Consider the following 27,594-nt stretch of genomic DNA (forward strand, 5'->3'; position numbering starts at 1 on the left):
TGCACACGTGTAGAGGAAGAGTTGGGCTACATGTGTGCCAAGCTTGGGGTATAGGGCCTAGGGCCTACGAACAGCCAGTACCAGGTCCCCAAAGTCCGGGAGATCAGACACAAAAAGGTGACTCGAGTATAAGTCGAGGGGGGGCATTTTCAGCACAAAAAAAAGATGTGCTGAAAACTCGGCTTATACTCGATTATATAAGGTATTTGGAAAACAGAAAAAGTATTTGCTAAACAAGGTGAAGTTGAGCATTGTTCGAATCGGCATCAAAGTTAAGATAAGCATGCAAGTTCTGCACAAACATGCTGTCAACTACTGCGCTACATGAAATACATACGTTAATGAAACAGTCAAAATAATTACAGCAAACTACCAACCTAATGTCTTTGAATTAGCTAAAAGAGCTTCCTCATAAGAAAGAAGGTAATAAAGCAACAATAGTTGAGTAGTTATTCTGTGTCTCTGGTTTAAGCGTAGACTCTCCCCTGGGTGACCCTGGAAAACTTTCAGGATTTCTTGCTCAGTGATTGGCTTGTTAGTGGCCTCTGGACTTGACTTTGATGCTGGGGTGATGACAGAATTGATGTACACATCAATCAGGGGGAGCAGTTGCTGATGCAGTGGAAGGGTTGTTTCACAAAGCTGGGTATATATCCAGTCCTGAAACAGATTACATTTATAATGAAATATTTGGCTACATCAAACTTTACACAAAACAATCTCATAGATACGGACTAGACTTTTCAGTAATTAGTCTGGTTTGCCAAGAAAAGGATTTGCTGTGAGGCAATCAAGGAAGACTTTAGGAGACTTATGATTCAGCTGAACCATTCCAGCATCTCTATACAGAGTTATAAGCTGGAAACCACATACTACCTAGAACAAATCACCTTGGGGAGTAGTGCTCAAACGAGCCACAATCTAGTTGTGAAGGTCTGAAAGGGCAGATTGATGCAAGCATGTTTGAAATGGGTAGGCTGGTGGATGGAATGTGTTTCCCTGATGTCCAACACTGGGAGGAATTCTTCATCCAAGGAGGATTACAAGTACAACTTTGATTAAACGAAAAATGTATTTTGCCTAAAACAGTACTAATGCCTTGTTTCCACTGAACGGAACGGTTCGGGTCAGTAAATTTGGAGCGGTTAGAATGGGACCGGTCTATTCTCGTGAGCATTTCCACTGCAAATCGGACCGTCAGGGACCATTCAGGGTTTAGAAAAAATGCCTAGCGCGTCCACCAATCAGTGGAATGTATTGTATCTCCGCCCTAATGGAACCGTTCCATTTTCTATGGCCCCACATCTGAAGCAGGACCCAGAATGGTCCGGTACGGTTCAGTTTAATTGCACACTTTCATAATGGAAACACCCAAAATAGCGTACCGTACCGAACCAATCCGCTCAGTGGAAACAAGGCATTACTGAGCCATCTATCGTGGGTATTGTAAAGAGATTCAAGTTGGAAATGTAGAAGGACAAAACTGTAAGCTTGAGAGACTTTAGCTAATTTTCACTAGAATCATAGTAAGGGCTTGAACTGGAGCTTTTTAACCTTGGAATAAACCCAGCACCGCTAGCAATGAAAGCGTGTAAATAAGCCTCGTCAAATGTCATATACTATATTCCACTTATGCGATTCCCTGCTGTCCCCCAATAAATGAAATCAGAAAATAGTTTAGCTCATTATCCACAGGTTGCAATGAAAGAATTGCAGGTTGCAGTTGGTGCATTTTTTGGGTGCGTTTTGCATTTTTTTTTTTTTGCAAAGAATTTTTATTGAATTTAGAAAGGGTGGAGGTAACACAACAGTCTATTGGGCATACCCAGGCTTGTAAAACAGAAAACAAAATGACAATAATCCAGAATACTTAAAACTTGGTAACCAATGCCTAAGGTAACTCCACTCAAAACTCCTAGAAGATGCCAAGTAGATGTCAGAAAAGTTTCCTTCACACGCTTTTTTTATGCATTTTTTTAGATGGGTCTGTTGTCTTGCAGGAGAAACTAGCAAAAACGCATTAAAACGCATTTTTGATGCGTTTCCATTGAAGTTTAAGGAACCAAAAACGCAACCTGCTGCAGGAAAAAAAAAAAAAAAAGCCTGACCCTTTCCAAAAAACGCACCAGTGTAAAAGGCATAGATGCGACCCATAAAAAAAAAACAACATGTTTAATGGACTGTAGTGTTTTTTCTGCTAAACTGAAAAACGCACTGAAAACACATAGGTGTGAACCAAGCCTTCGATATACAAGGCTTAGAAGATAGTTAAAACATTCACCCTCCGAATCTTTATAATGATGCTATTCTGAATGCTAGCAACGGTGTTAAATGTCAGTTTTTTTTAACTCAATGGTGACAATGAGGTTTTTGAAGTGAAATATGACTATAAGACAACACAGTATTCAACCACCAGTTAGAAGTATAGTAAACAGTTTTACATGCACTGTTTTTAACCTGCATAAGATGTGCATTTATCATGTAGTTTCAGTGTCTTGTTGCCTGTACACACAAATTAAATCATTACATTCCTGTGTCAGCAGTTTCAATTTGTGCTTAAGCAGGAGGCGTGCGTCATGGTACAGCACAGATTAATGCATGACCTTTGTCTAGTGTGAGACCCGACACTTCCTTTGAAGAAACTATATATCCCACAATCCCTGGGTCTCTCAGTCTAGTGCTGAAATATAGTTAGTTCTTCGATTTGACACATGCAGACAAAGCAATCACAGACACAAAGAGGAGGTCACTCAAACAGCTAGATCAGGGGTCTCCAAACATTCTAAATAAAGGGGTGGTTTATTGTCCTTCAGACTCTTCGAGGGCTGGACTTTGGCCAGCGGGAGTGGAAATTTTCCTGGCATCATTGTTAGTAAACATCTGGTATTAGGGGGAGGAATAGTGCCCCATTGTTGGTATCATAGGGAGGAATAGTGCCCCATTGTTGGTATCATAGGGAGGAATAGTGCTCTATTAGTTGCGTCAGTGGGAGAAATGGTGCTCCATTGTCGGTGTCAGATGGCAGAATAGTGACTCATATCAGTGGGAGGGATAGTGCCCCAAGGGCCGGATAAAGGCAAGCAAAGGGCCGCATCCGGCCCTTTGCTTGCCTTTATCCGGCCCTTGGGGCACTATCCGCAGTTTGAGCTAGACGATGCATTTCATGACATTAGCACTCCCACATTTGTATTCAAACACAAAAGGGGATGGCAAGGTTTCCTTGGAACCTGTGTCACCCGAGACAGGCAGTTGTTTGCACACATTGCACTGGTTACCAGCCCAATAACAAATGTATCTGTAAGCATCTAGTGAACATGCCAGTTCACACTTGAGACAGTATTTACTAAGTAACCCTAGAATTCAAGTCCACACAAAAGCTTTACTGAATCCTTTGGCTTATGTTTAATCTAAGGACATAAATAATATAATGTATGCTACAGTCATTTGTTTTCAAATCAGAAGACTTTCTGCAGCTTTATTGCTGCATTGGAATGTGCTTGTAAACTTGTTAAGTAAGCTGAGGTCTCACATTAAGATCTCTGCTGAAGTCACAAGCAGGTCATAAATTCCTGCACATAAGAGCAGTCTGTACGGGGTTCTTAATATCATTTGCAGACTGCAAGGAGACCTACATTTGAGCTGCCTTCATTGAGTTCCTTCCAAGACAGCATTGCAGACAAGGATACATTTTATTGACTCCGCATTAGAGACGTAAGCAGATAAGGTTGCACCATCACCACATCTATGCGTGTTCTACATATATGAAGTAATCCAGACTAAAGGGAACCTTAGCATACCTAGTAGCAACTTTTATTCAACAATGTGGCCCTACAGGTGTAGTGAGGATCGCTAAGCAAACTTTACAACTACCTACTTTGGAGGGGGGCCTGGCACTCCCCTGTCTCCAAACGTACTATATTGCTTCACAAATGGCGCATACCCATTGGTGGTTTTATCCCGAGGCCAACAATGCGGCTGCTGCTCTAGAGGCGGCCATCCTCACCTCATATGAATCTCTCCAGAACCTCATACACCGTCTGTCGCTTAGGGGGAGGGAAGGGGTAAATGTTTTGGCCATGACCTTGCGGATCTTTAAAATCTCTAAACTATTACCACCCAGCACCCCAACTAAATATTCTCCCAACGCTCCGCTATGGGGAAACCCATGCCTACCAGAATTTCATCAGAGAACCGACGGGGACGGCGACGATATCGCACCTATTTACAGACAATACGTTCCGTTTGTTTGAGGAATTCCAGAGAGACTTTGGACTCCCACGCACTTCCAATATCTACAGATACGACATACCGATGCGGCACAATTCGGGCTGCGAAATAGAGATGTGTACGTCTCTACTTGAAAACTTACTGACGGATCCCTCCTACACCAAACTAGTCTCCTCTTACTATAAGACTCTACTACACTCCACGACCGCTAGGCTTACCACCATTGAACAGAGATGGCACACAGACATACCTGAGCTGACGGAGGAGATTTGGGGTGAAATTCTTCCACTCCAGGTGCCCTCCGTCATCTCCTCAAGGGATAAGGTGATCCAGACCAAACTGATGTATAGATCATATTTTACACCATATTTGTTCTATAGACTGAAGAGATTATCCGCTCCTGTGTGCACTCGATGTGGAATGACCGATGGCACGTTCTTCCATCTGATGTGGGAATGTGCTCCGATCAGGAGGTTTTGGTCGGATGTTACAGCCTTCATCAGCTCTGTAGCTGAGATACCAAACATTTGTAATCCTCTTAGATGTCTGCTGGGATATGTTGATGATGAAGCATTGTCCAAAAATTTGCAATCCTTTATACGCATAGTGATGTTTTACACTAAAAAAACGATAACCATGCAAGGGAAATCCCAATCCACACCGACTATAAAGTTCTGGCTTACCATAATCAACCAAGCAATATCACTATATAAGTTAACATACGAAGCTAGAGGATGTCCAAAGAAGTTCTCCAAAATATGGAAATCCTGGGTTACCTCAGATAGTACCATACCACCTGCCCCCTAGGGCACAACTCGTAATAGGGATATTATGGTCCAATTACCGACAGTGCCTATGCCCTGACTAGAGTAAGCTATGCTGTGTGCTGATGTTTTCTGTGTACTGTTTCACACTATTCACCTGTATACCTGATTAATGTATTGCACTATGTTTGCAGCGATGTTCGCTATGATTATATGCCTGTGTAACTATTATGTGTTTTGTTTATAAAAAAATAAAAAAGTTAACCTTTAAAAAAAAAAAAAAACAATGTGGCCATACAATTTGTATATTTAAAACAGGTACAAGACCAACCAATGTAGAAAAAACAAAAAGTCAAAACATAAAACTTGCATTTATGGAAGAACTAAAAAAGTGTTCTCAGGCGGACGCTCTTTCTCGTTATATGAAAGCCGTCACGGATGGGGGTAGGCAAGGAGACATATTATTGTCTGCACATGACTGGGTATTCAAAGTGAACATAGCTACAACCTGAGTGAAGATTCACAACTGCTTTATTAAGTCAACCCCATATTGCATCTCTCAGGCTAACCAAAGAGAAATTGTATAATATGGCGGATCAGCCTCTGTCAACCTTTTCAGCACAAAGGAACCCTTGAAATAACATTCCAGTCTCAGGAAAACCCTGCTAAAAATTACTATATCTACAACTCGTGATACATTATTTTGAGAATCACACACATTCACAATGATCAGTGGGAATAATGCTCCCTATACTTGTGGTTATTGGAAATAATTATCCCCTTACATATAGCTAAAAAGATCATTGATGTCAGTGGGAACTTACCTGAGAGGCAGAAATTGCTCAAGCATGGACATTCAGACAAACCCCCCCACCTCCCAGAGTCGAGTTATGTTTGTGGGAAAAAAATGGGAGCTTTGCACTTGTCCCCGTCTGGTCGGTAATGGTCAATGGACAGGAACAAGGCAAGCTCCTGTATTGATCCAGCCACTGCTGCTGTCAGCCTCCCCCTATTTCCAACTCGGGTCGGCGGGGGGAGCTCCGCTGACAACTCGGGTCGGGTCACACAGCATGTGTTAGTACAGTGATCTGGCTGAATGAAAAAACGCTGACAGTGTACCAGGCCTTAGACTGGACAATAGCCAACCTTGCTGCAATATTCATAAAAAACGGGAAGAAGGCAAAACTGAAATCCGGTTAAAAAAAGATATGAGAAAGTAGAATTAAGGATGCGATTGCTTACTATAAGAAACACATAATTTTTCCTTTTTCCAGTCTTTATGACTTTACCTGTGCTCAAGGAACCCCTAGCAATCTCTAAAGGAACCCTGGTGTTCCACAGAACGCTGGTTGAGAAGCCTTGTGGTAGAGTAAGTAAATATTAATGGAATACATACCTTTATTGACACCTTGTGCTTAGTAAAAGCACGACTTCTCAGCAGCTGATAAATACAGTGAATTGGTAGAAAGCCAGTAATGTTTGCACTCAAATTGCTTGTAACAGGGACACGAACCGCATGTGCTGTGACAACCTAACAGAGGAACAAAATAAAGATCTTATTTATTAGGTTTCAAATACATTTTTTTAAACTTTTGAGATATACATAATCTTTGTAAAACATAACACATTCTTAAACAGTTCAACTTGGTAGGATTCTTGACATATTCTACTGCGTATTATAGCTTTCAGGTAATCTGCAGCAAATCAGATGGAACCCATCTCATTTCCTGGCTGGAGAGCATCAAACATCATCTAGCACTTTCCTCCCCAGCCTGATTGTCCCTGGCCCACGCCTTTTATTTACCAGACTTCAGTTCTTTCAGCTATGGAAGCTCAACTTTACATATAGGCATTACTTAGCCTGTAGCCTGCCAGGAACGTCCCTTTTGCTGCGTTTACATGCCACGTTTGCATTTAGAAGCGTTAAAAAAAAAAAAAAAAAAAAACACGCCTATAAAACGAAACGCTGCTAAAATGTGGATTGGTTTAGCGTCTGAAACATGGAAATCTTCGGCGTCTGAACCCATTTTTTTGCTTTCAAAGAAACGCTGTTAAACGCAACTGCCTAAAAACAGCAAAACTAGACTGTGTACATGGTCACATAGGATAACATTGAATGAGTTCAGGGGCAGTTGAAAAAAGCATCTAACTGCATCTGAACGTACTGTTAGCACCGTCCCGTGTACATGGGGCCTAAAAGGGTATATAATGAAAACCATGGTTATTTTTATTTTTTTAAGTTTATTAGCATGTTGATGTGGAGAAAAGAAGGACCCATGGAAGGCAAAAAATAAGCTAATAAAACTGTAGCTGTAAGAAAGCAGCAGCTAAAATTAAAAAAAGGGATATAAACTCTATACGCTGCATATTGGCCACCTGGTCTAGTTTTCATAAACCAAATCAACAATCTTTTGAAATGTGTATATTTTTATTCGAGAAAATTGGTATGTTTACATATTGCACTTATTGATGTTGTGAATTACTGCTAAGCCCCGTTCACACCTGAGCAATTTTCTGTCTGAAGCTTTAAAAAGCTCAACAAGCCCAATCCCATTCATTTCAATGGCCCCTGTTCACATCTGAGCCTTCTGTCACCTAAAGCAAAAATGTAATAAAAAATACTTAAAAAGTAAAAAAAAAAAAAATTGTAAAAACAAAAAAATTGTAAAATAAAAAAAAAAATACTGACAATCCACTGCTTATCAGTGCCACTGTGACATGACAAAAAAAAAAAGTAACGGTAAATCAGTATTGGCGAGTACTTGGGGGAAAAAAAAAGTATTGGTACTTGTACTCTTAAAAAGTGGTTGCACAGATACCACTTTAAGACCGAGTACAAGTACCGATAATTATTTTATTTTTTTTAACAATGCTTTTTTTGTGAGGGGGGAGTGGATGGTGCCAGTGTTTTTATTTAATATTTTATTTTTTAACCTTTAAAATATTTATTATAATTCTTTTTTTTTTTTTTTAAATCAACCCTGTTGGGGGTTTTGGTGAGATATTGGGAGTCTCCCCTTGAGACAGAGAAAGGGAGTGAGGACACAGATTCCCCAGTACCTTTCTCAGCAGCCTCTGCACTGAAGGTGAATGAAGAGGAGATACAGTTTACTCTGCTCAGTTATGAATGGACAGAGTCAGTGATCACCAACACTGTGCATTCGGAAAAGAAAGAAGGCGGTAAATTACAATCCTCCACTCTCCATCCTGACAGATCTAAGGCAGGGGAGGACCCGGAGAGAGTAAGGACCATACAGGGGGAGCCGGAGAGAGTGAAGACCATACAGGGGAGCTGGAGGGGGACCCGGAGAGAGCGAGGAGCACACAGGGGAGCTGGAGGGGGACCCAGAGAGAGCAAAGAGCACACGGGGAAGCTGGAGGGGGACCCAGAGAGGACAACACCACAGGGGATGATCGGTGCGGTGGGGAGGTACAAGCACCGATCTCCCTGTGTGGCTTTCAATAAAGCATTTGACAGCCAAAGGAGGGAGAGAAGGAGAAGAAGCCACTGTCAGACGCTTTATTGAAAGCCACACAGGGAGATCGGTGCTTGTACCTCCCCCCACCATCGCACCGATCACCTGTGAGGCTGCCTGTCCTTCCTGCTATGCCGAGGATGCCTGGCCCGATACAACAGGTATCAGATCAAGCATCGGAGCATTTGCACGAGTACCAATACTCGTGCAAGTTCTTGGGATCGGTATCAGAACAACCCTAATAGAAATATATGACTTGAGCGATTTATGCTCAAATAGCTACTCTGCACCCTCTAGTGCTTTCTATTGGCTAAACCAAAATGCCCAAAGCTGTAAAACTTTTATAATATGCATCTAAAACGCTTGTAAAAAGCTGCAAATAAACTTAAAAAAAAAATAAAAAAATAAATAAAAAAAGCCAGTAAAAATCGATACACTCAGGTGTGAATGGAGCCTCAATCATTTCTGTGCCTTGCTCCCCAGAGGCAGAGCTATATTGCACCTTGAGTGTTAGTAAAATAAAGCCATTCCTATGCGCCATAAATTATAGAGTAGGCTATGGATGCAATTAGTGACTTTGCCTGCCTTGTTTCAGATCTAGAAAATAATTGAAGCTGGTCACTGCACATTCATAAAGGTTGATAGTGAAGCATTAAGCAACAACTATCCCTTAATTCCCGTGAGTTCCAGCACTTAACCATTGGTATTTATTTAAAATTTACGGTTGTGCTTTTAATAGAATCAAACTTGCACAGTCCTATATTTTACAAACAAAAATACACACACGTATATTATACTATTCACCAGTCAGGCAGTAAAGATTATGATTAAACACCACATTAAAATTCAAAGAGGCAAGACAAGTTCTTTCAAGCAGTAATTAAATAATTTCCCATGCAGACTAATTTAATTACTTCAAGACTGCCGATGTTCCTCAGAGGGAAATAATTCTGATCTATAAACATCTAAAACTGAAGTAAATAAAGGTGCTTATTTGAATGGAGTTTATATTAATATGCTTGAATTGTTAAATGCAAGAGGTTTAAGCTTCACTACAATTAAAAGCTTCACAGATATAGATTTTAAAACTTAAATTCTTTAGACAGTTCTTTTGAGAGGAATAATTGGTGGTATACTCTTTTATATGAATAATGTTTGGCAGTTTTTTCTCTTTAGGTCAAAGGTAGGCAACCTCGGCCCTCCAGCTGTTTTGAAACTACAAGTCCCATGAGACATTGCAATACCCCAACAAGCACAGGCATGACTCCTAGAGGCAGAATCATAATGGGATTTGTAGTTTTACCAGAGCTGGAGGGCCGAGGTTGCCTACTACTGCTTTAGGTAGCGCAACCAACATAGAAAGACAAATTGCTGCAGCCATTGTAAAAAAAAAAAAATAATAATATACATTCTCTGGACCCTCTACAAGCCACTCTCGTCATCTGTATTAAAGAATCAAACATAGGGTCATGCAGTCTGGAGAAACATGACAATGTCTATCTAGAGTCTATGCCTACTTGTGCAAAACCATTGCACACAGCAGGCAAGTATAGCATGTTTGTTATTAAATACCGTGTATACTCGAGTATAAGCCGAGTTTTTCCGCACATTTTTTTGTGCTGAAAATGCCCCCCTCGGCTTATACTCAAGTTACCTTTTTGCACCTAATCTCCCGGACTTTCGGGACCCAGTACCAGTCGGCTTGCCAAACTTGGCACACATATACCCCCAACTCTTCCTCTACAAGTGTGCAAAGTTTGTTGTCCAGGGAACCTACAGCCGGGGAGCACCGATTTTTCAAAGCCGGGCACCCCTTCCATAGACTCCAATGTTAAATGGTAATTTTTCCAGTGTCTTTGGGGACCCGGTACCGGCCGGCGTAGGTCCCCTGGACCCAGAACTTGGCACACGTAGCTCCATTTCTCCTCTACAAGTGTGCAAAGTTTGTTGTCTGGGGGACCTACGGCTGGGGAGCACCAATTTTTCAATTCCGGACACCACTTCCATAGACTCCCATGTTAAGCGTCAGTCTAGGCATGGGCACCGTGAAGCATGGGCACAGTGAGGCACGGGCACAGTGAGGCATGCAGATGGACACCCTAGGCTTATACTCGAGTCAATACGTTTTCCCATTTTTTTGTGGTAAAATTAGGTGCCTCGGCTTATATTCGGGTTATACTCAAGTATATACGGTAATACAAAAGAAGCTTTACAATCATTTTAAAGTTCTAAATATTAAAGAGTGTTCATCTCAATTAGTCAATTGTGTGCCTTCATTACACTCTTTACAGTGACACCTGCAAGCCAGCATCATTAAAACATAACAGTCTCTCACTTCTGCAATGGATACTAAACAAGTAAAACATGGGTTCATACAATATGCAACCTTGCGTGTTAACTACTGGTGGCAATACTAAAAGTCTGCACGATGATACAAGTCAGATTTTATTTATCCATTGCAAAAAAATAAAACATTTTTTTCATAAGATACTCCCAAAAGGGATGCTGACACAGTAACTTTCCTCATTAGAACACGACAAGTGCATCAGCTGAATAATAATGAAAAAGTTACTCTCATTTCAGCAACGTCCTTACCACAGAAACCTGACATTGGTAGGGCTTAATGTAAGGCACCATCACATAGATTAAGGGATTAAGAGCTCCAGCCTCTAGAGAGCTGCAATTCATTTTAGAACAGAATGTTGCTGTTTTTTTCAGTAACATACCCACAAAAAAATAAAGTGTGTTTGAAAACTACTTTTCATCTCCGACATATCTTAGAAGCAACTCTCATCAAATGATGTGAAAATTAACATAAGGTGAATAGTAGCAAGGGAGCATAATAAAGCTGATGAGTAAATAAAAATGAAAAGAATGACATGACTGGACAATTTTAAGAGGTCTATTTATAAAATGTTTTCAATTCAATTTGAAAAATGTGTGAATTCAAGGTCAGAACTGTGTAAATCTTACATGAAACATTTGTAAATAGACACTCCTAAGTATCATATTATTCTAGATCATGTTAACTTATTTTCAACACAATATTATACAACCATTAACAGTTATATCCCAGGTATGATAAAAGATGCACATTGTAGTTTTTTTTTTACTTTATTTGGTTTGCTGTGGCTTTACCTGAGATTTATTGCACTATTTATTACTTTATAAACCTTCCACACTTATGGAAGGTCTTTTATCAGTCACAGGAGACAGGTATCCTGAGAAGGCACATTATTGTATTGCAAGTGGGCATTTTAATAAGTATTAATTAAAGTAGATGCAGGCTTAACCCTTCCTTGAAAAAGAAAAAATACTGGGGCTGCAACCGTTTTAAATGTTTTAGAAATACAGCACATAGTAATGACTTACATGTTAGCAGGACAAAGAACAGTGTTCAGCAAAGGGAATGCCAGATATCAGCATCCCCCAGAAGCATTTGTATATAAGCGGCAGTCTCTATCGTCCTGAAAAGCAATCAGTGGCCGGCTGCTTTTTTAGACACAGTTTAGAGCCAATTTACATGTGTTCAGGAGTAGGGATGAGCTCCGGCGTGTTCGCACAGTCCACGTGCAGAGCTCGCCAGGAAGTCTGCAGGGCGCTGCGCTAACCACAGGCAGGTAGACTATCTGGTCAGGATCCACCTAGAAGCTTGGATTACCACCTGTCTCAGCCGCCAACAATTCGCTGAGAGCCTATGCCAGCCCCTTGTGCCCTGTCCACAGCCCAGCGCTCCAGTGAGTGCTGAAAGACAGATCAGAAAACCAGGGACTGACAGTTACAGCTCTCTGCTCAGAGTGGAGGGCAAGAACAGAGCAATCAGTGATGTTTGATCGCTCAGTTCTCACTACAGATGTGCAGATGATCCAAGCTGCATCCACCTAGGCGAGTATAAAAGGTTGATTTTGCCATATTGCTCTTTTAAAACTGCTGCACCATGAGCAGCCATCATGTCACACTGTAGATCAGTGATGGTAAACCTTTTTGAGCCCGAGTGCCCAAACTGAAACACAAAAGCAACTTATTTCAAAGTGCCAACACTGCTATTAAACCCGAACACTGAGGTTTTAGTTTAGAAAAAACGAAAACCTCAGGGCTGGACGAAATTTATTTTGAATGTGAAATAAAAGGGGTCTGTAAAACCAAAATGGGGAGACTTCAAATAATTCTGCCTGTTCATTTACTTGAGTGTGTTTATTATGGTGTCTATCCTTTTTATCTGGTGTTTGGAGAATTGTCATAAGTCCTATAAGGATTATGACAATCATCCAAAATCCATGTATTGGATTTTGATGGAGTATAGCTTGCATGCCCACAGAGAGGGCTCTGTCAGCCAGATGTGGCATTAATGCCATGGGTTCGCCATCTCCGCTGTAGACAGAACAGTCATAACACTACACGTGTAAAATTTAAGCAAAGTTGTGTCACATTTCCCGCTACAGGCAAGTACAAAGCTACCTATTTTACAGGGGACTGCTGCTCTATGTTCTTAAAACTGGTAAAAGGATCACTTCAAATAATTTCATTAAAAAAAAACACACGTGTTAAAATGAGAAAAGTAGGCAGATGCTACCTTCAGTGTATACTGCTGGTCAAACTGATCAATAGGCACCTGAGGTTTTATATGCAAACCTTGAATTCCCTGTGACAGTTGAGTTTGGAGTTCCTACCTCCTAAAGGATGTAATGGGCAGTCTACCTTACCTATTGGGCAGTTGCACTTACCTACTGGAATGTTCTGGAGAAGAAAGAAGCAGGAGTTTGATTTTAACAAGTAAAACAAGATGTGTATATAAATTTCAGCTGCCTACAGATCTCTGGGTTGGATTGGAGGTTTTCTTTAACAATATTCATTAATCAAGGGGTCCAGTATAACTAACACAAAGGCATTAGAAGAGCTCCTCAAAACAAGTAAAAAAAAAAAAAAAAAAAAAAGGAGAAGAAATTGCGCCTTAGCAGACCATTAACATAATTACTCCAAACATTATCTGTAGATACAGCAGCATTCTCTATTAAACCAGCCTGCAATTACATTTTCTTGAGTGATTTTCCTCTAGTTTAGTGAGGCTCATTAGTACACCAAGCTATAATTACTTCCACAAATAAGATTATGAACTTTACCTGCTCTGTAAATATCTCCTGGGTGAAAATGGTCTTCATTCTACTAAGCGAGTTAGGTTTGATGACAATCTGGAAAATTAACAAAATTAGGTTTATAAGGTTCTGCTTGATTAAAACTCAGCTCATTATTTAACATATTTGTCAGCAATATCTAAGCAACCGCTAGAGATTATATATACACACACACACACACACACACACACACACACACACACACTAGGGGTGCAACGGATCAAAAAACTCACGGTTCGGATCAGAGTCACGAATCGGATAATTTTTCGGATCAGCAAAAAAAAAGACAAATGCCGTCATCTTGCTACACCCCCACACTCATGCAAAGTAATGATAGAGTGAGGAGGGGGCAAGCGGACATCTTGTTGCACCCACCGGAGTTTTACATTTCACAGTTATTTTCAACACAAAACGGAGCTTATATGCATAAATACAGTATTTGGAAATCCGACGGACTGTTTAAATCTGAAAATCAGAGGTGTTCTGTCACATTAGCAACCATGTAAGGTCAGCAGGTTTGCTGCTGCTTTTAAAATTTAACATCTAAACAGTCCGTCAGACTTCCAAATACTGGCCGCTTGCCCCCTTCTCACTCTATCATTACTGTGCAGGAGTGTGGGGTGTAGCAAGATGCATTTGCATTTTTTTTTTTTGCTGATCCGAAAAATTAAGACAATCAGCCAGTACTTGGCATATAAGCTCAGTTTTGTGTTAAAAAATAATTGTGAAATCTAAAACTCCGGTGGGTGTAACAAGATGTCTGCTTGCCCCTTCTCACTCTATCACTACTGTTCAGGAGCGTGGGGTGTAGCAAGGCAGTGGCGACGATGTGACAAGACAGCGGCCGCCGCGTGGAGCAAGATGGCTGCCGCTCCGGGAGCTAGGCCGAAGCTGCGGCCTTTCTTATGGCCATTGCCACACCGGGAGGCCCACGGATTGCATGTGCGCTGACCTGAAGGTGTTGATCCGTACGGATCAATGAGGATCCGTTGCACCCCTAATACATACTAAAAATGTATAATTTATTTATTTATATATATATATATATATATATATATATATATATATATATATATATATATATATATATATATATATACACATATACACACACACACACACATATATACACACACACACATATATACACACACACACACACACACACACACACACACACACACACATATATATATATATATATATATATATATATATATATACACACATACATATATGTACAAACATTCATTTACTAACTAACTGTTGAAGATGCACCATGATAAGGCTATATGGAGACCATTGAATATACAGATATTTCCTAAACCACAAAACATTATTTATCATGTTTTCCAGATTTGTGCAAGTGGAGCAGAGTTGGAAAACACAATTTGGCTTCACAGTAGTCACTGTACAATCTGCACAGCCTCAGTTTGGCAAACCTGGACTTACAGGAGGTAAGGAGCATTACAGGAGGTAAGGAGTAGGTTTCAGTCTAGCTGCTACAGGTTGCTCCATATCACTACTTTACTACACAATGTTAGTAAACTACAATGTTATTAAACAATACCCAAATACAAACTCTAATATATGGCAGCTTACCAGTCCTTACATACACTACATTACCAAAAGTATTGGGACGCCTGCCTTTACACACAAAATGAACTTTAATGGCATCCCAGTCTTAGTACGTAGGGTTCAATATTGCGTTGGCCCACCCTTTGCAGCTATAACAGCTTCAACTCCTCTGGGAAGGCTGTCCACAAGGTTTAGGAGTGTGTCTATGGAAATGTTTGACCATTCTTCCAGAAGCGCATTTGTGAGGTCAGGCACCGGTATGAACGAGAAGGCCTGGCTCGCAGTTTCCGCTCCAATTCATCCCAAATGCGTTCTATCAAGTTGAGATCAGGACTGTGCAGGCCAGTCAAGTTTCTCCACCCCAAACTTGCTCATCTGGTGACAGCGCGGAACTGAAAAGCTTTGTTCTAAATGCAGACTAGCACATTATGTCTTAGCCTTGCAGGGGATTTTTCCACCCACTGCGGTTTACTTCCACTTTAATAAGGTTAGACTGTGTTCATGTGTGATATCAAATCTTGTGCAAAAAAAAATAGAAAATCAGGATTTTTTTTTTTTTTTATGTTTTGTCTTAATTTTCTTCCCATGTGATTGGATATTGTGTGCAAACAACTTTAGTTTTTCATTAAACTTTAAATTTGCAAAGCAAACATTAACTTTGCTATGTGAATAGCCTCACTTTCTTTATTAAGTAAACCTCACTGATTACAGTAATCCACAGATTTCAGTATAGCCAAGATTAACACAGTTCTGTAAAATTGAAACTACAGGCCTACCTGCTAGGTAAATAGAATACTGCAAATCGTAATATAAAAATGAATTTATAAATTATATTACCCAAAGAAAAATTGTTTTTATAGATTTTCTATTCTCGATCTTAACAATAGGAAATTAAAGGAAACTAATATAATATTTTGAAAGTAGAAAATCACAGTTATAATTTCAACAATTAGACAATTTTCTCACCTTCATTCCCAAAGTAGAGCAAACCAAATCAATGATGGCACTTAACTGGTTGCTATGGAAATACATGGCAACCAACAACAGCATTTCACCAAATGAGGCCGATACACCAGCAGTGCTATAAAAAGTAGAAACACACCATTAGTTCACCACTCCAATACTTACAGTATTATCTTTTAAACTGTATTTCCCAGAATTCCCATCTCCTTGCTTCTTCTGGCACATTGTTTGCCGATAGTTTCAGGTCAAATAACACGTATCCCTCAACATTGGCTTTTCGTTTTTGAGCATTACAACTTCATTACCAGTAACAGTATTGCAAACCTAAAAAAGGTATGCAAATAATTCAGTGCTCCATTTACAACAGAGACTGGTCATGTTATCTTAGTTTAGTGCATAAAAGGATCCAAAGGATAAAAACGTAAGAGTGAAAATACATTTTTGTACTCATTGCAAAATGTTTTTCTCAGAGTCCATTGAGGGACACGGGAATTTTTAAACTGCTAGGTTACACTGTTGCCTACAGGAGAAATGGACACAGGCAACAAAAGCCAGTGCCCAGTACAGGATACAGTTTTGTAGCAAAAGCTACTTAGGAAGGGAAGAAACGGTTTCCCTCAATGAACGCCAAGAAAAGGATTTTACACGGAGTACAAAAATCGTATTTTATAATTTGTTCATTGAGGTACAATCAATCAGCAGGATTTCCGACTCCCAGGGGCGTTTCTAATCTCAAGCTTGTTACCTGTATAAAAGACACTTGTCCACAGAAGCAAACAATCAGATTCCAATCTCTTCACCATGGCCAAGACCAAAGAGCTGTCCAAGGATGTCAGGGACAAGATTGTAGACCTACACAAGGCTGGAAAGGGCTACAAGACCATCGCTAAGCAGTTGGCGAGAGTGTGACAACAGTTGGTGTGATTATTCACAAATGTCAGAAACACAAAATAACTGACAATCTCCCTCAATCTACTCCTCGTGGAGTTTCAACGATCATGAGAACAGTGAGGAATCAGCCCTGAACTAAACGGGAGAATCTTCTCAATGATCTTAAAGCATCGGGGACCATAGGTCAACAAGAAAACAATTGGTAACACACTACGCCATGGAGGACTGAAATCCTGCAGTGCCCGCAAGGTCCCCCTGCTCAAGAAAACACATGTACAGGCCCATCTGAATGATTCAGAGGAGAACTCAGTGAAAGTGCTGTGGTCAGATGAGACCTAAATCGAGGTCTGTAGCATCAACTCAACTCGTCATGTGAGGAGAAGGAGGAGGGAGGAGGGAAGAGGGAGGAGGAGGAGAAATGCTGCCTATGACCCCAGAAACGCCATCCCCAATGTCAAGCATGGAGGTGGAAACATTATGCTTTGGGGGCGTTTTTCTGACAAGGTGACAGAGCAACTTCACCACATCAAGGGGACGATGGACCATCAAATCTTGGGTGAGAACCTTCTCTCAGTCATGGCATTGAAATTTGGTCATGGATGGGTATTCCAGCATGAAAATGACCCAAAACACTTGGCCAAGGCAAAAAGGGAGTGGCTCAAGAAGAAGCACATTAAGGTCCTGGAGTAGTTTAGACAGTCTCCAGACCTTAATCCCATAGAAAATAGGAGGGAGCCGAAGGTTCGAGTTACCAAACATCATCCTCTAAACCTTACTGACTTGAATAGGATCTGCAAAGAGGAGTGGGACAAAATCCCTCCTGAGATCATGATGTATGCAAACCTGGTGGCCAACTACAAGAGACTGACCTCCGATTGCCAACAAAGGTTTTGCCATTAAGTACCAAGTCATGTTTTGCGAAGGGGAGAAATATTTCTTTCACTCATTAAAATGAAAATCAATTTTTTTAAACTTTTTTTAAATGTGTTTTTCCCTGATTTTGTTATTCTATCTCTCACTGTTAAAATAAACCTACCATTAAAATTATAGGACTGACCACTTCTTTGTCAGTGGGCAAAACATACAAAATCAGCAGGGGATCAAATACGTTTTTCCTCTCACTGTACCTTAGATAAGAATGGGCCTCAACACCATCTTGTACCTATGGAAAACAAGAAGAGTTTCTTGCAGGATAAGGCTGCCAGTTCAGACACATTTACAGAGGTTATGGGTATAAGAAAAATTACCCTGTGGGTGAGAGTAGAGAGATAAAGGTCTCTGGTAAGGTTCACATGGTGATCTTCATAGCACAGACAGAACCAGAATTCAGATCCCATGGAGTCACAGGGGAATGAACAGGGTGAGATACATAGGTCTAAATCAAGAAGTGAAAGTTTACCAGTCTCTGATAGAAGAAGACTGGACATAAACCTGGAAGTAGAGCAGCCAAATTGCCCAAAGTTCCAGGACATTAATTGGCCACGTCCACTACAAAGTTGTTCTCTAAAACACCTCTCCAGCTCAACAGGCTGGCATCGATCATCAAGACTTTCCAATATAGTAAGGAAGGATTTCCTTTCATCCAATGTTTGTGTAGCTATCAATCATTTAAGAGCTGACCGAGTCTTAGCAGTGAGAAGTATTGGTAGATCCAAGGACTCCTGACGTTTGTCTCATACCAACAGGATATTAAGCTGAGGAGCTCTGGAGTGCAACTGGGCACAAGGGATGGCCTCAATGGTGGCTAGTATCCTCTCCAAAGCCTTCATGCAGACCCGAATTGAGAGACTTTCCAATACCTCAGGCACTCCACTTGGAATCGAAGAAACGAGTAGGCTTTTGCTTGATTTCTAAGGTGTGATGCTTATGAAAGGAACTTTTCATGGATTCAAAACGAGTCACTGGTTTCTGACCAGTCACCTTCACCTTCTTCTCTTAAGGGCAAGAGTATGTTTTTACCCACAGTCTCGTGGGTAATCTATGTGGTTAGAAAAATGGACATTACCGCTCTGTCCTGGTGCCTGGCCGATGCCTGGACTGTGCAATGACATCCCTGGCTGTGCCCTTACACATTACATCATGAAATCACATGACTTCTTGAGAGCAGGAAGTATTCAAAAGAGAACAAGGAAGCGGGACTTTAAATGAAGTAAGCGGAGGGTCATGTGTTGTGTGGCATTATAATTACCATATCTATAATGTATGTAAAAGAGTAGGCCATTTGTCTCATAATTCATATTTGATAGAAAATGTATATGCTACACATAATTAAATACCTGTATAGAGCAAGATATTGAATGAAAAACTATGTCATACAGCAGTTCATAATTCATAAAAATTCCAAAAAATGGATAGCACATGATACATATAGAAAAGCTCAAAATTTAATAGCACACAAACATTGGAATATAGTAAAGTACATAATACATAAACAGAATCCACAATTACGTGGTAGAATGTAGTATGCGATTTGAACACATCTGTTAGCTCAACTTGTTTCGTCACTTGATGTCACTCATCAGGAGAAAGCGTTTACACGTGCAAGATATCTTGTGATTTATGAGGGTGCACCAGGAAAGATTTGCGGTTTCATGGCAGCCACCAGGACCCAAATCCAAATTCCTCCTTGTGCGATTGAAGACTCTGCATAGGATCCTCGACAGCTTCCTCCTCCTCAGCTTGAGGATGTGCCTCCGATGCCTCTTTCACCCATGGAAGGGGAGAAAAGGGAGGGGAAGGAGAGTGCTCGTTTGCATCACTTGTGCTGATGTTTCAAGCCAGTGAGAACCCATGAGAGCTTTTCCCAGAGGGTTAAACAGGTCTTATCTTCTCCCATAAGGGACAATGCAGGCCTCCAGGGACTCAACTCTCTACAGGGAATTACTGCCATGAAAAGCAATCTGAATAAGCTTTCTATCAGAAAGGGTATAGAGAATCTAAATCAAATAACGGATCCACAGAGGATACTGACCTGATCCAGAGGTATCCAGCATGTCTGTGTTAAATGTATCAGAGAAGGGGGTAAAACATCTGGTAATGATCCACGGGTCAGAGGTGGTCCCCAGCTAAAGCACACCATCAAAGCATTCCTGCGGTGCTCTGGCATATGCAATGTGACCCCACTTTTGTTTGCCAGATACAGAAGTGAAAACCTAACAAGGGTTAGGACCTGCAGAGTTCACATGATGATGCTGAATGCACGATATCTTAAATATTTAGTGGTAATCCAGCTCTATGGCAAATCATGTTACAAAAAGCCAGTAGCTTTGCAGGGAGTCTTTCAATGTTTTTAAATGTATTTGCAATAGCGTTTTTCAACGTTTTATTTATTTTTTTTTACTTTTTTCAATGGATCAAAAACGCTAAAAAAACGCTGGCAAGGCACGTTTTTGAGCTTTTATTAGCTTTTTTTAGTATTTATCTGCGTTTGGCGCCATAGAGCTGGATTGCCACTAGATATTAAAAGACATAGCGCATTCAACATCATGTGACCTCTGCAGGTCCTAACCCTTGATGGGCACTGGTGAAGCTGCATCTCTGACTGTCTCCTGTATTATGTCTGCTAGAGGTGCACCGAATAAAATTTTTGCCAATACTGCATAATAGTCAGTCCATTAGGCAATAACAACACAATATCATAAAGAAATCTTCAAAGCCAAGAAACATCATTTTTCTATGACGATTAACAGCGCCATGAACCGCCCCCGAGAACTATTCAAGATGGTCACCCAGACCATGAATCCGGGATGTCTTGAAGTCCCCAATTCAGACACCCAAGAGTTCTGTAATGAACTATCGGATTTCTTCATCGACAAAATCGAAAGAATCCGTTTAAGTATTCTGCAAAATAATACCCCCCTCAGCCCCCTCTTCAATCAACTACAAAACACCAACAGAAACCTTCTACAATCAACTAAGTTCACTCTGGAACCGATCTCCATCGATACCACCAAAAATATCATTGGTGCGTTGCGGAACAGCACAGCACCCAATGACATCATTCCCACCAAGCTGCTGAAGGAATGCGCCGACATTCTGGCGCCTCCCATCACACAGCTTATAAATCAGTCATTTAAGGAAGGCATAGTGCCATCCCTGCTGAAAGAGGGCACAATCCAGCCCATCTTGAAAAAACCTAACTTGGATCCCAAGGACCCAACTCACCGCCGCCCCATAACAGGCCTAAATATTCTCTCCAAGATAATGGAGAAAATAGTGGTACAACAGCTGCAACAGCATCTGGATACCCACAATCTACTCGATCCATTTCAATCAGGTTTCCGTCCCGGACACGGGACAGAAACGGCCTTACTCAAAATATGGGACGATGCCCTCGAGGCCGCAGACGAGGGAGAATCCTGTTCTCCTGGTTCTGCTGGACCTAAGCGCAGCCTTTGACACAGTAGACCACAAAATGTTACTGATGCGACTAGCCGAGGTAGCCAGAATCGCAGAAGGTGATTTACCATGGTTTTCCTCCTTTCTTGAAAACCGATCACAAACAGTGAAACTGGGATCTTTCACGTCGGAAAAACGCACGGTGCCATGTGGAGTCCCCCAAGGATCCCCCCTGTCTCCGGTGCTGTTCAACATCTATCTTCGCCCTCTCTTTGATATTATCAGTAGCCAAGAACTACTTTATCACTCTTATGCAGACGATACGCAACTGTATTTTCGCATATGCCACAAAAAGGATCATCATCTCAGTTTAGAGAAATGTCTCTCTTCGATAGAAAACTGGATGACTAAGAGTTATCTTAAACTCAACAGTTCCAAAACAGAACTTCTTATGTTTCACGCCAGCCGAAAGAGTCAACTGGCAACAACCTGGACACCGCCGCCCATTCTGGGACAAATCATCACCCCCAGCTCCAAAGTCAAAAGTCTAGGAGTCATTTTTGACACCTTCATGACAATGGACGCACAAATAGGGTCAGTAGTCAGCGGATCGCACCATTTGTTGCGCCTACTACGCAGACTTATTCCATTTATCCCCAAAGAAGACGTAGCAGTCGTGGTGGGAACAATCGTGAATTCCAGACTGGACTATGCAAATGCCCTTTACCTCTGACTCCCAAAGTACCAAATCGCTCGTCTGCAAGTCGTACAGAATACGGCCGCCAGACTGGTGACTGGGAAAAGGACATGGGAATCAATCTCACCTTCGCTGAGAACCCTTCACTGGTTGCCAGTAAAAGACAGAATTGTATTTAAAGCACTCTGCCTGACACATAAGTGCATCCATGGGAAGGCTCCGCAATATCTTTGCGACAAGATAGAACCTCACAATTCTAACCGCGTTCTGCGATCCACTGACCAAAATCTGGTCAAGGTGCCAAAAACCAAATACAAGTCCAAAGGAGAAAGAAGGTTTGCTTTTCAAGGTCCGAGACTATGGAACGCTTTACCAACCAGCATTCGGTTGGAGGAAAACCACCTGACTTTCAGAAGACGGATTAAAACTCTGCTCTTTTGATGTCATGAGACACGAAACATCAAGCGCCCAGAGGCGATTCAGTTCGCATGTGCCGCGCTATATAAGTTTTTCATTCATTCATTCATTCATTCATTCATTACAGATGCTTCTGTAGCAAGCACCACAAACGTTTCTTCAGTATCCAACTGAGGAGAACAAAATTCCAGAAATTTAGGGCTGCCACAGGGAACACCAGTATAAAATATGGAACACCTGCACCTGTTTGTTGACTGGAGAGAATTCCAGCATTTAACTTACTCAGCATGAATTTACCTGCACTCGTTGGCGGACTGGAGCACTTTCCACGATTTAGCTTATGCAACATAAATCAACCAGCAGCTGTAATTAGTACAGGCATCTTCCAAATAAAACAGGAAAAAACAATGTCCACTCTTTTAAAGACACCAGCAAAAAACAGGCATATGGTTGCAGCAAATGTATCCTGTACTGACTTCTTTTGGTGCCAGTGTTCATTTTCCTGTAGGTGGCAGTATTACTTAACAATCTAAGAGTTCCTGCATCACTCAATGGATGAGAACATGAAAATATTACCTGCCTTTAGAACACCATTTCATTGATTATACATTCTGCATTCATGTTCCATAACAATAAAATGCTATATTTATTTTTACCAGTTTCTCTCTTTACAGAAAATGTACAAATAAATAAACAATCAAACTACCTTTCAAAATAAGCCTCCTCTTTAATCATCCAGCTTAGCCACATCAGCATCAATTGCTCCTGTTCTGGGGTGCTGTAAAAAAAGTAATTGGAAAGTTTCATTGTATCATCATAAAAAAAACTAAAACATAAAAAAAATGTGGACACATGGTGCATGCACAAAGCCACCAATATCTGATGCAATTTAGGTAAGCTCTGCACTTCACGGTACCCAGCAACACAGAGAGAAAGCTGCAGACCCAAGCCTAATGACTCTTCACAGACCCTGATACAGAGGCTGAGATGGCAATACACACTCAGTATTTGCCTCTTGAGAATCCCAGACCCAGTTGGACCTGCTGGGAAGAACAGATTGCATGCTACAGTGAGCATTGCATAGATTTGGGGGGGAATTAGGTAGAAAGGGGGTGGGACTGGAGGTATAGGTATAAAAGATTGGGGGGAGGGGGGATGGAATTGGAGGAATAAATATGACATATTGGGGGAGGGGGGGGTTGGAATTGGAGGCATATGTGGGCTGGAGAGGGGAGGTTGGAAGACAAGGTGTGCTAGGGGGTCATTAAAAGCACAGGTTAGGAGTAGAGACATACTGGGATAAGGAATTATAGGTAGAGATGTGTTAGGGGTAGATGGGACTGGAGGCACAGGTGTGATGGAGAGGGGGGGGCATTGGAGGACTGGCGGAGGCGTTGGAGGTAGGCGTTGTTTACATTTTTTTATGTTAATATTGTTAAAGAAGTTGTTAATATTTATTTTTGTAAGTCAATTCTGAACATTTAACAGTGTAATTTCATGAGATAAATTTCAAGGGCGTGTTTAGGGGCGGAGTAACTCTTAAGGCCCGGCTAGTTGCTCATGTCTAATGTTGTACAGAGCTCAATAACTAAAGCTTACATTACACAGTAAGCTGAATGAGTCAGAGGAGCAATTTCTCAACCCCCCCTTTCTTCTCCTGCTCTGTATGGCTCGCTAAAGACATTTTTCAATTACAGAAAGAGTTTAAAAAGGAAATGCTACTACGTTCATGGGTGCAGCCTGTATTCAAAGTTTATTCGTGAAATCTAGACTTTATATAAATAAAAAAGGTAAATTGTAAAGCAAAATGTACGTAGGGTAAAAAAACTGACATAAAACCATTATAGTTTCACTTTAATTGAAGTTACATACAGCTCACCTGACCAACGTGGAAAATGCCAGCAACATACAGAAAGAAAGGGAGACAAAGCGAACCCCACCAGGAGTTGCAGGTGGCCGACTAGTCATCAGCTGAAGTACTTGTTCAGACTCTTCATCTGTTGGCCTGTATGCATAATACAAAAGTTACAAATTACCACTAACATACTGGCTGTCTGAGCGTGGTTAAAAGAACACAAGGCAAACATTTTATTTATCTTTTCCTCAAAATCTACTGAATAAATCACGCGAGATGTATACACCACTTTTAGGATTGCTGTCCTTTCTTTACTATTTTATTCATGTCAGCAAGTATAGCTTTCGCTGCAGCTTTAGTAAATTAAGTAACATAATAGATAAAGCTATAAACTAAAGTCTAAAATTGTATGTTAGAGCATAGATGGATGTTATTAGCTACAGTCAACAACCATGTATGCAGCATGGCCGTCCCTCAGTATTCTTCACATAAACACAGAGTTGGGTGATAAGATAAAGATTAGAAATAAGCTATAAAAAAAACAATTAAAGGAAAGGAAGAGAAAGGAATAGTCTACGCACTTAAGGCCAGCAATTCCCATCAATGCACAGTACAGTCGAAGCAGGGAACTGGCTTTCACCACATGCTCCTCTTTGAGTCCACAGTATAGAGAAGCTGCACGCTCAGGATCTCCCTCTTGTGGCATCTGTGGTTTATTCTCAGCTGGGAGAATGCTTTTCAACTCAGAGAGCAGCTGTTTTCTCATTTGCCAAAGCACCGAGCTGCTATTTTCTCTTCTTCTCTGAAAATAGGAAGGCAAAATACATTCAATCTTGCAAACATATATTATAAACAAATCGTAAATTCTTATTTTGTGTAAAAACTGTGCAGTCTGAGGATCTACCCGAGTGAATAGGCAGTAAATTGCACAGACTATTTAGCTAAGCAATTGTACTATATAGCAGTTAGTAAACCTAAAAGTTACATTTAAAAAGAGTTATAGATTCTATAATAAGGTTGCAATGTGTGTACAATTAGGGCTAATCTATTTAGCTGCTGGCTGCCTGTGTTTACCTAAAAAAACTGAAAGGAACCATTTTCTTGTGATTGCTTATTTTCTTTTTTCTCTGCCAAATAAAGGAAATCCCTTTCATTACAACTGATAAATAATCAATTATTTAATAGATGTAGATCTTAAAGGGTCACTAAAGGAAAACATTTTTTTTGCTGAAATGACTGTTTACAGGGTATAGAGACATAAAAGTTAACCGATTCCTTTTAAAAATGATTACAAATAGATACAAAAATCAATCATATAATGTGCCTGTAGGTTAGTTTCACTTTTAAACTGTTTTCATGTTCCTGTGAACTAGAGCGACACACAGAACAAAAACAAACAAATCCAGGGCAGTATTTTGTTTTTAAAATGAATCTGATTGGTTCTGTTAAGTTTTAGACACACAGTAATGACAGCTTAGACCTACAGTGAAAAGCTCCCAGTACCATGGTTGTAAGGAAAAAGACAACCAGGAAGTGTGGAGATCAGAGCAGAATTACAGCCACTTCAAAGCAAAAACGAACAATAAGGACATGAAACCAGTACTGCAGTAAGGTAAAGGAAGCTATTTAGCTAAAAAAAAAAAAATTCCTTTAGTGACCCTTTAAGGCCTGCCATACATGGTGCACATTTCTTTCCTGCAACCACGGGTTACAACTCCCTCATTAACGCAGAAAGTGCTGACAGGGGAATCCTAATTGTCTGCACCCGGCAGGGGGGCGGTGGCAGCCGTCCCCGCCAGGAGAAGACAGTGGTTATTGCCATCAAATATAGCAGCCGCTAGCTATAAATTGCAAGTGAATCAGGCAGGCTAATTGTACCCAGGTCGGTCAATCAACTTGGTACATTTAGCATGCCCATGCATGGTTCGAATCTCAGCCGGTTCAGTCGTGTATGGCTGGCCTTAGTTTCTTTCCTAAGCTATGTGGTTTGGGAACAGCTTGTTTTGGGCAAATTCTCAAAATATTAACAGACAGAACAGGATTCTTACCAGTTGACCATTGCGAATAAACGTTCCAAACCAAGTACGAACTTTTGCATTGGTTCCAAGTAGAAGTCCGCTCACAAAACATACCATGTTGCTTACACCATCATCACCTGCCTCGTTTTTGGTGTGGTCCAATGTCAAAGCGACACCAAGTCCTGGAAGGTGACATTCTTCTACCTGTCAAAAATATTGGAACTATGCATCAACTGTTTTCCTTTACATCAGGGATATGCAAATAGCGGACCTCCAGCTGTTGCAAAACTACAAGTCCCATCATGCTTGTGACTGTCAGAGTCTTGCTATGCCTCATGGGACTTGTAGTTCTGCAACAGCTGGAGGACCGCTAATTGCATATCCCTGCTTTACATGGTTAATATGTACAGTATATGATTCTCCTTTAACCTCTTACTGAATAGCCACCGTCATTATACTGTGGCAGGTCGGCACGATCCCAAAAGCAGTCGTAGCTGTACGCCGGCTCCTATAAGCGGGATAGCAGGCGCCCGCTGCACTGCGGGGGTGGCAATGCTTCTGACCGGCAGTCGCGATGACCGCCGGCCACGAGCGATCGCGTTCACGAGAGGAAGAACAAGAGGAGAGGCAAATCGTAAGTTCCTAATAGCTAGGAACCACAATCTGTCATCTTCTATAGTCAGTTCCCTCCCCCTACAGTTAGAACACACAATAGTGAACACAGTTAACAGCTTGATCGCTCCCTAGTATTAACCCCTTCCCTGCCAATGACATTTACACAGTAATCAGTGCATTTTTATACCACTGATCACTGTATAAATGCCAATGGTCCCAAAAATGTGTCAAAAGTGTCCGCCATAATGTCGCAGTCCCGATAAAAATAAAAAATAAAATTGCAGCTCACCGCCATTACTAATTAAAAAAACGCTATAACTTTTGCGCAAACCAATCAATATACGCTTATTGCGATTTTTATTACCAAAAATATGTAGAATTCATATCGGCCTAAACTCAAAAAAAAAAAAAATTATAATAAATTGGGAACATTATAGCCAAAAGTACAAAATAGTGTTTTTTTTTTAATTGTCGCTCTTTTTTAATAGCACAAAAAATTAAAACTGCATAGATGATCAAATACCACCAAAAGAAAGCTCTATTTGTGGGGGGAAAAAATGGACATCAATTTTGTTTGGGTACAGCCTGTCGCATGGCCGTGTAATTGTCAGTTAAAGCGACGC

At 40.9% G+C, this 27,594-nt stretch overlaps 1 protein-coding gene across 1 annotated transcript in view; it reads right to left on the reverse strand.

Moving 5' to 3' along the window:
* The window catches only part of INTS2 (integrator complex subunit 2), a 78,644-nt gene that overhangs the window by 39,121 nt on the left and 11,929 nt on the right, over positions 1 to 27,594 (reverse strand). Inside the window, exons 7-14 of the mRNA XM_040336929.1 lie at positions 26,387 to 26,560; positions 24,920 to 25,140; positions 24,363 to 24,488; positions 23,190 to 23,261; positions 16,144 to 16,258; positions 13,588 to 13,656; positions 6,388 to 6,522; positions 378 to 660 (exon numbers count right to left, since the gene is read on the reverse strand). Coding sequence (XP_040192863.1) covers positions 378 to 660; positions 6,388 to 6,522; positions 13,588 to 13,656; positions 16,144 to 16,258; positions 23,190 to 23,261; positions 24,363 to 24,488; positions 24,920 to 25,140; positions 26,387 to 26,560 — 1,195 coding nt within the window. The remainder of the gene's footprint in view (positions 1 to 377; positions 661 to 6,387; positions 6,523 to 13,587; positions 13,657 to 16,143; positions 16,259 to 23,189; positions 23,262 to 24,362; positions 24,489 to 24,919; positions 25,141 to 26,386; positions 26,561 to 27,594) is intronic.

This window comes from Rana temporaria, chromosome 2 (genome assembly GCF_905171775.1).
Source record: "Rana temporaria chromosome 2, aRanTem1.1, whole genome shotgun sequence".
NCBI classification, from domain to species: Eukaryota; Metazoa; Chordata; class Amphibia; order Anura; family Ranidae; genus Rana; species Rana temporaria.